The sequence below is a fragment of the Abramis brama genome (genome assembly GCF_963993115.1).
Source record: "Abramis brama genome assembly, chromosome: 5".
Classification (NCBI taxonomy): domain Eukaryota; kingdom Metazoa; phylum Chordata; class Actinopteri; order Cypriniformes; family Leuciscidae; genus Abramis; species Abramis brama.
The window spans coordinates 12,391,941-12,401,614 of NC_139967.1; the positions used below are offsets into that span (position 1 = coordinate 12,391,941).

Here is a 9,674-nt window from a genome sequence, read left to right on the forward strand (position 1 = left end):
TATCAACTTAATTTTTTAAGTTTTGAAGAACTACAATTATTAAGTTGCGTCAGCTAAGTTTTTCAAGTTCTGACAACTAAGTTTTTTTAATTCAAGTTACTGGAACTTTCAAGTCTGTAAAAGCTTACTATTTTGAGTTCAGATTACCCCCCTCCCCCACATTAAATCATCCACTGACAGTAAACCAGTTAATTTATGCATGTTTATTTGAACGACTTTGGCACAAACAGCTTTACAATTCCACAATGTAAACAAGTAATCTTATGCCCAAAGCAAATACATCAGGTTTCACACGGCCAGTAAGCTCCTCTTCCGTGCCTGAGCCGATGGTGCCTAAGCAGACGCTCTTGACTGGCGCTGTCAAAGCTGCAGAAGCGACACTTCATAGAAAACCTAGCACAAAAATAAGAGAAAATGAACACAGTGACATACTTCGCAAACGTATATCTATCTAGTTAACTACCGTATCAAACCGAAGTTTTGCATCACAGTTTTAGCACGTCAGTTCTACCTTGGTTGCAGCGCATGGTCACGAGCAGCAATGTGAACTATAACCACCGCCGGTGCTTCGGTTTCATGTCAATGAGCAAAGCAGACGTGCATAAAACAATGCCATCATTCATTGAGAATAACAAACATAATGGCAACACAAATCTTTCAATTAATATGTGGACAATAATTATATTGAGCTTAGCTGTTCAAAATAAGCTAGCTTCTAACCGATTAACGTTAGCTAGTGGGGGATTTTGTATTGCCATAAACGCCTAGCCTGGTTATGATTTATCGATTTTGTTTCCCGCAATGAAATGTAATACAAATACCAAATGCATACGTATTCATATGATTAGCTTACCCGTTTGAAGGAATGTTTCTCTTCGACAAAGACGTCAGGGAAAGTTACCGCTGGCATCGTGACAAGATGGCGGACGCAAACTTTCGAAGGGAGCTCATAGACAGTATAAGAAGTGGACAGAGCCATCTCATTGGAACTCAATTGAGACAAGTGAAGCCCATTTTTAGCGATTTTTTTAGGACTTCCGTTCCTGACGTGCAGACTCAAACCGACTCAAACAGAGCTTGACGACGTAGATGTGACGTGAGCAACCTGTCTGTCTTCTAGTGGCTGTGGCATGAGAAATCTGAATCATTCCCTTCCGAAACTTGCAGAGACGGAGAGTGTGAGTAGGAGCTGTCCATGAGCTTAGAGCAGGAGAAACTTTTGCTAGGTATTCTGATTAATTATTTTGTCATTTTGCCTCCACGTCTCCCCGATTGCCCGCGAGCTTCTCCTCCCGTCCATACGGTAATCTCTCTACTGTGCGACAGAGAGTCGCGCGGTTATGACGCAATCGTTAGCCTACTTTTACAAAAACTGCTTCTACGGGGCCATAACATAAGCTACAAGGTAATGGAGCATTTTATACATTGTTGTGTTTCTTTAGAAATAAATAATGGACAAATGGAGTCTTCAAACGCCTCAGATGTAAAGTTATTCGCTGTCAAAGTGACGCCAAAATGAATGGGAGTCAATGGAATGCTAACGCAAGTGAAGTTCTGCTACAAGATGGTGGCACGCGGCCGGCTTCAACTTCCGGTCGACTTCCTTGAGGGAGCTCCTGGGAAAATCCTTGGAAACCCCGTCGCAGCCGGTTGCCATGACAAATTTCAAATGAGCATGCGCAGATAAGTTGACCTCACTCTAACTGGGTGTCAACTACAACTTCAAAATAAAATCAACTCAATTTATAAAATAAGATGAACTTTTCCTCAGAAACGTCTGAAAGTGAGTTCAAGTGGCTTACAACAGATAGTTCAAGTTCCAACTAGCAATTTTATTGTCAGTGAATGCAAAAATCTTAGTAAGGTGAACAATTTTGAGTTGTCATTTTTACAGTGTATATTATGAAGGTTGAAAAACTACATAGTGTTGCTTTAAGGCTTTTTACCATTAATGGCGTCAGCGCTGGTCAGCATTCCACAGCGTGAAGAAGTCGCGGGAAACAAAAATCAGTGAGTCATGCATTGAATCAATGCCATTGGTCTCTATTAAGTGAAGCATCAGCTTCAGTGTTACCCATGCGACGCATTGCTGGTCAGCTGAGCCTTGAAAAGTGGAGCTCAAAGTTAAAAATAATTAACACCTTGTTTCATTACTATCTTGTGCAGCCCTGGGCTCCTCCAGCACTGTTGATGTCGACACCTGAGTGCAACTTTTCCTTGGCAAGTTCAACTTGCCACCCCTGGGGTTGAAACTTCCACCCTGCGGGCTGGGTTACATAAACCAACAATAGTCAATCTTACCTGATGGCCCCGATAGGCCGTGTGATGTGTTGGGACCACTGAAAGGCTGGGTAATGTGTTGGGCCCCAATAGGCTGTGTGATGTTTTGGGCCTGATCGGCAAAGAGACAGAAAAGGCTGTGATCGGCCAGTAATAAGAAGAGAAGTATTTGTGAAGACCGAAGCCAATCGATATAGTAGGAAAACAGAATGAAACCACACCAGTAGCTTGCAAAGACTAACGTACCTATTATTATTTGAAAGTGCCTGCTGAGCTTTTGAGTTAGTGTTAGAGTTGGGTCTTGCATTGAACTCAAATGCTGAGGAAAACCATGTACACAGCAGCTTGATAGAGGAGGCTGAAACTTCATGCTCGGCTACATTTGTAGTAGCACCAGTTCAAAAAGAATGTCCTATGTAGAGATGAGTTGGAAAACCCCAGTTCTCTGCGTCTGCAGTTAGGAGGATTCTAAACCATGGTATTGTGATGGGAACCTCTATAACAGGGTTCACCAATCTCGGTCCTGGAGGGCCGCTGTCCTGCAGAATTTAGCTCCAACCAGCTCCAATACACCTGTTTGAAAGTTTCTATTATGCCTAGTGAGACCTTGATTAGCTGGTTCAGGTGTATTTAATTGTGGTTGGAGCTAAACTCTGCAGGACAGCGGTCCTCCAGGACCGAGATTGGTGAACCCTGCTCTGTAAGGTTAGATAAAATGATACAAGTCATTATTTAGAGAACCCCCAAAATGAAAATAAACCAGAAGGCATGACTCATAAGATTAAAAAAAAATACATAAACAAATAACGAAGATTGACAAATAAGCCTTGGTTAAAGGAACTATGTGAACATTGTCGTGCGATACCTAGTGAAGAGATAAAGCTTAATGCAAGAGAGCCCTGCAAAAGGGGAAAGGGGTGCAAAAAGCTCAAGTGAAATGCTTATGACCAGGGCTGTAGTTGTTGTTTTTTTAAATAATAATAATATGCATAACGCTGGTGCTACGAGGCTGGGGAAAAAATAGCACAGGCCACTCAGTTGAAGCACAAGTATAAAACAATAGGTTACTGTTCGTAACCCCGGTTCTCTCTGCCCTTCTCATATGTGGATCTCGAGCAAGAGATGAAAGAAAACATGTTACCATTTCTGAAAACAAACAAAGTAGAGCAGTTCATCACTTAAACAGGTAATTGACAAAGGACATCAATGTTCCACAGGGAACACAAAATCTAAATTTTAACAAGAAATGTTTTCAGACAAACATTTCCTTTATGTCCCAATATGGCAGACTGCAGGAACATAACACCTCTTGCTTAATGGTAGCCTACACACCACAAGATAATCGGGCTGATTTTGGGCCGATTTCTCCCCTTCCGACAATCCTAGGTAATGTCCTGATTATCTTGATTGTTCTACAGATTATTTTATCAGATTTTCCCTTGGTGTGAGGTGTGTTAAGAGTGACTGAATCTGCTCTGAAGAACATCGGAGCCGCCCGATCGTGAATCGTAAATCCTGATGTGTGGGGGGAAAGATCATTGGGACCTCTTTACCTACTATTGATGCTTTATTCAACAACCGTTGCATCCACAAAGCCATTCGTATTGTGAATGACCCCTCTCACCTCTTTCATGGATTGTTCACCCTTCTGCCATTAGGCAGAAGGCATTAGGCATAGTTTTTTCCCTGAAGCAGTCAGATTACTCAACACCCGGCTGTCCCCCAATTCTCATTTGGGTTAGTTGAACACCTAACCCAATAAGACTCATACCACCATACCCAGTAGGGTTCATAACTGGGTTAGTCGAACATCTAATCCAGTAAACATTTATATCATTATACATACACTAACCCATAAAGACTCAGTGATACTGCAAACTGTAGTCACATAAAGTAGCTGCATCAGTTACTTCACTAGTGTTGCTGCTATACTGTGCTGCTATGCCAAATATGTAAATGTATTTATTTATTTTTATTATATTTTTTTATGTATGCATACGTGTGTGTATGTATGTACAGTACCAGTCAAAAGTTTGGAAACACTACTATTTTTAATGCTTTTGAAAGAAGTCTCTTATGCTCATCAAGCCTGCAGTTAAAAAAAAAAAAAAAAAAAAAAAACAGTAATATTATGAAATATTATTACAATTTAAAATAATGGTTCTCTTTTTTAATATACTTTAAAATGTAATTTATTTTTGTGATGCAAAGCTGAATTTTCATCAGCAAGTACTCCAGTCTTTGGTGTCTTATGATCCTTCAGAAATCATTCTAATATGCTGATTTATGATCAATGTTGGAAACAGTTGTGCTGCTTAATATTTTTTTATAACCTGAGATACTTTTTTCAGGATTATTTGATGAATAAAAAGTTAAAAAGAACTGTATTTATTTAGAATAGAAATCTTTTGTAACAATATACACTACCGTTCAAAAGTTTGGGAACAATAACTATTTTTTTTTAAAGAAATTAGTACTTTAATTCAACAAGAATGCGTTAAATTGATAAAAGGTGATGGTAACGACTTATATTGTTAGAAATGTTTTTATTTTGAATAAATGCTGTTTTTATGAATAAATGCTGTTAACGTTTTACTCATCAATGAATCCTGAAAAAAGTATTCCAAAAAAATATATTAAACAGCACAACTGTTTCCATCATTGATAATAACTGAGTATCAAATTATCATATTAGAATGATTTCTGAAGGATCATAAGACACCAGAGACTGGAGTACTTGCTGATGAAAATTCAGCTTTGCATCACAAAAATAAATTACATTTTAAAGTATATTAAAAAAGAGAACCATTATTTTAAATTGTAATAATATTTCATAATATTACTGGGTTTTTTTGTTTTTTGTTTTTTTTTAACTGCAGGCTTGATGAGCATAAGAGACTTCTTGCAAAAGCATTAAAAATAGTAGTGTTTCCAAACTTTTGACTGGTACTGTATGTGGGTATATGTATATATGTATGTATATGTATACGTATGTGTGTGTATGTGGATATGTATACATGTACACATTTGTGTTTATTTGTTTTTGTTGTTTTAAGTATTTGCACTTATGTGGTTTTGGGTAACATGTTGCACCATGGGCCTGAAGAAACATCATCTCGTTCTATGTATACCTGTTACAGTATATAGAACAATGACAATAAATAAGTACTTGACTTGACTTGACTTGACTTGAACCCCGAGGACAAACACGCACACTCTGGAGATTATTATGTGAAACGAAACAATATCCAATCAGAGAGCAAACTGAGAGAAGACAGAAGCATAACAAACGGTGCAGCACAAAGTTAAATGGATTTGGACAGCAGAGATGAAGGATCAGCTAGTCGATTTGTGACAACAGCATGAGTGTTTATAGCCTGGGTTTTCCCCATGCTGCCTTGAGCGCAGCGCGATTTTATCATAGACAGTAAAAGAAATGGACACAGCGACCCCATTGGATTCAACGGAGACAAAGTGAAGCCCATTAGAAACTCTTACTTCCTGGGGGTCCAGCGTACTGCGCAGACTCAAGCTGAGCTTGACGACGTAGATGTGACGTGAGCAAACCGTCTGTCTTCTAGTAGCTGTGCCAAGTGAAATCTGAATCATTCCCTTCCGAAACTTGCAGAGACGGAGAGCGTGAGTAGGAGCTGTCCATGAGCGAGGAGCAGGAAAAACTTTTAGTAGGTGTTCTGATTAATTACTTTGTCATTTTGCCTCCAGGTCCTCCCGATTGCGCGCGAGCTTCTCCTCCGGTCCATACGGTAATTTCTTACTGTGCGACAGAGAGTCGCGTGGCTGTGACGCAATCGTTAGCCTACTTTTACAAAAACTGCTTCTACAGGGCCATAACATAAGCTACAAGGTAATGGAGCATTTTATACATTGTCGTGTTTCTTTAGAAATAAATAATGGACAAATGGAGTCTTTAAACGCCTCAGATGTGAAGTTATTCGCTGTCAAAGTGACGCCAAAATGAATGGGAGTCAATGGGATGCTAACTGCAGGTGGGGTTCCGTTAGCCAATGGCGGCGTCCGGGGGTACCTTCAAAATAATACAAATCCCTGCACCCTTGGATTTTATTCACGCTGCTAGTCAGCATGGATTCCATGGACCAGATTTTCGCCTCAGCTAGGGAACCAATCACAGAACGGGGAGGGAGCAGCAAGACGATGACGACATCTATGCGACACACCGAAGCAGTTTGTATATCTATGGATCCAACATGACAGACGTAAAAATATATGCATATTTTTAGGAACACATCTACAAAAATATGCCTGTATTTCAAGTTGATAAAATAATTTAAAATCCACATCAGTTTATTTGTGCCCACGCGCCACGCCCTCCCAGGATCTATAACGTTACCTAGGCTACTATGGCGTCACATGGTGGACAAAACAGCTCAAGCGCATAAACACAGCTGTTTTGTCCACCATTTGACGCCATAGGCTACTTTCATTTTTTAAAATTCTTCATAACCGCGCGCGCGCGCGATCTGCTTGCAGTCGTCGAGATAGATGCTGAGGAGTTGAAGAAAAGAATAGCTAGTGGAGATTGTAAAGTTGTCGACAATACGTCATCAAAAATCAAGTCCAGTGTGTGGGAGAAATTTGGAGTTATCTTTAGAAAATATCGTGAAAGGCTTTGCTGCAAACATTTTCGTGTTGGATAGCCGCAAATGTGGAACTTCATCCCTGAGGAAGCACGCAGAAACTGTGGTAACAAAGCAGTTCTATCGAACGGTATTTTTCATATTTAACACTGTTAAGTATGTGTGGTGTGCAGGGCGTGTTTGAACCCAAAATGGTCAGATGTAGGCTAGACGAAATTACCTACTTTTTACCTACTAGTCACCACTTTTGAATAAGAAACAATATCAAGACTATAAAACTCGTCAAAAAACGCGCACACACTCAAACCACCTGACTGCACATCTCATTATTGACTTTATTGATTCTGCTTTTATTCGTAATGCAATGGACCGGTCAACGGGACATAAATTAATCCTTAAAGGATGGGACTTTATGGGACATTTGCACAAAAAGAATAAATAACTTACCGTAGCCTATTTTATAAGTCGCTCCGGACACTGTGTGTCTATAATGTGATAGTCTAAACTGATTTTATTTCGGGTGCGGGTCGGGTGCAGATTTTAATTAGTGCTGCTGTTGGAAAACGGGTCGGGTGCGGTTTTAAGCACTGCGGGTACGGGCGGGGGCGGATTTACAAAATCGGACCCGTCACCCGTGCAGGACTCTGGTGTAAATCTCTGTGTCCAAATTCAGGGTCTACATCCTCCTTAGGATCCTTCCTACCCGGTTGAAGGAGGAGGGATCCTCCGACGACCGCAAAACCCGGAAATCGGTGTTTGTGAATTTGGACAGCCTACCCTTCTTTCAGGCCCTCCCTTACCCGTTGCTCATATCCTGTCGCCTAGCAACCGGAGCTTTATAAACACTTCTGTCTGCTCTTTCGTCCCTAGAAGCGTTAAAAACAGCTTCAATCACTAACAAATTAGCTGTGTGTAATAATTACTATAAGGGGATATTCACACAGGCAGTAAGGAAGAAGCTAGTTTACGAAAGTAATGTTTTTTTTTTTACATAAACGTACAAATGTAAAAAAAAAATGCTTAACGCTTAAACAAAATGCCTGACTACAACCACTGAAAAAATATATTTATGAATATATATAAATTTATAAATATATTTTTTTGAAAAGACAGTTTTTAAAAAACTTACATCGAAAAGCATACTCCTCTTCCACTTTGCTACCATGGCTACCACTCGCTTCGTCCGCCATTACGTTCTGCCGAAAAGAATTATGGGATAGGTAGGACGGGAAAGGATCCACCACAACCACCCTTCCAATTCGGGGAAAAGGAGGACGTATTTGTGGGCCGCATTTGAAGGATCCTACGAATTTGGACAGCCTTCGTCGCGGCGCTGTGACGTAACATCCTTCAAATGAGCACTCCGAAGGATGTAGACCCTGGGTGCTTCTCAATATCCCTCCTCGTCTCCTCTCTCCTCCGTCCTCCATCCTATGACCCGGAAACCGATCGAACTCAGCCATCTTGAAGGACATCTCAATTCTCTAATTGCACCGCGAGGAGTCGAGGATCGAGGAGTGAGGAGGCTTCCAGAGGAGTCATGAGCGAGGATACACAGGTGCATCCTATGCGAAAGAGTTTTATCGACTAAAACGTGACGCACGTATAAATTCTCCTCCCCCTTCACATCGGTCACAATAATTTTGATTTATACTTTACTTTTGCAGTTTATATAAACCACATATTTCAACAGGGTATCTTTCTTTATTATTATTTATTATGAATTTCTTAAATAAACAAATTTCAACAACATGAGGGCAGATCCTCTGAGCGCTGCTGATGACGCGGTCAAGTGACGCTCGAGTGATCAAGGATTCCAATGTATAAAAAAAAGCTTTCACTCGATTCCTCCGTCCTCGCGTCTTTTCCTTGCAGCCTTCCCTCGCATCCTACAGGGGGCGGAGCTGAGACGCGAGGAAAGGAAGCGAGGAGAGGAAACGAGGATGCACAAATAAGAATTGAGAAGCACCCCCTGAATTTGGACACAGCCATCGTCGTCTTCTTCGTTGAATATCTGTCGCTCTACATACGTCATCTGGTATAATTGAAACGATTGGCTATGAGCTACGTACAGGCGCATAGAGCATCACAGTCCCGCCCACAGCCGGTTCCGGAAGTAAAAATTCAATACAATTTCTCCATTGACAGTTGGGATATAAGCCATAAAAACGTAACCATACATGGTAGACTTAAAACCAGCTACGGCTGTACTAAGCGATTGTATATGCTCATATAACCGCCAAAAGTTCATGGGGCACTAACCTTGTTTTGGGATAAATGCCTTTTATTCGCGATGTCTTGGAGAAGTACTTCATTACCCACAATCCTGAACAATCCCACAATCCCACAGTGATGCATCTGATTGGTGGAGCTCGTGTAACTGTCTGGTTAAACCCCGCGAAAGTCCGTGAAGACTGAAGATCATTAAAAAAAAAAAACTGTGTTTGTTGCGTTTTTTGCACGGTAGATTTATCAGTGCAATCATGATCTCCTTGGCTGCCATGCTGGGTTTTTTCAAGGAGGAAAACAAAAGTGTTAAAAGGGGTGAAAACCACTTCAAATCGGGTCATGTAGTTGAGTGTAGCGTGTCCGAGGGTCAGCTTGTGGGTTTTGTAAGGGCCAGCATGAGGGACAAGACCTACAAAGTTGTGGTGAGTTTTGCAGGGAGATGGCAGCGTTAGTTAGCATTATCGTTCACTTTAGCTAGGCCACTGTAGCCTTCATATGGTATGAGTCATATCAAGCATTTTTTGATGCCACTGTCAAAACAATATTTAG

At 40.8% G+C, this 9,674-nt stretch overlaps 1 protein-coding gene across 2 annotated transcripts; it reads right to left on the bottom strand.

The window, feature by feature from the left end:
- Positions 1–221: 221 nt before the first annotated feature.
- Positions 222–8,471, bottom strand: LOC311083290 (uncharacterized protein). 2 transcript variants are annotated; one of them, XM_084114731.1, is made up of 3 exons: positions 8,026–8,471; positions 2,302–2,392; positions 222–393 (listed from the first exon to the last, which is right to left on the bottom strand). In XM_084114731.1, the coding sequence occupies exons 1-3, from the start codon at positions 8,369–8,371 to the stop codon at positions 282–284; spliced, it is 549 nt and encodes a 182-aa protein (XP_083970857.1). In that variant the 5' UTR covers positions 8,372–8,471; the 3' UTR covers positions 222–281. The 2 variants fall into 2 exon arrangements, 1 of the variants encoding a protein (XP_083970857.1); XR_014606262.1 differs by lacking the exon at positions 2,302–2,392 and having other exon boundaries at positions 266–393; positions 8,026–8,134.
- Between the last annotated feature and the right edge of the window lie 1,203 nt (positions 8,472–9,674).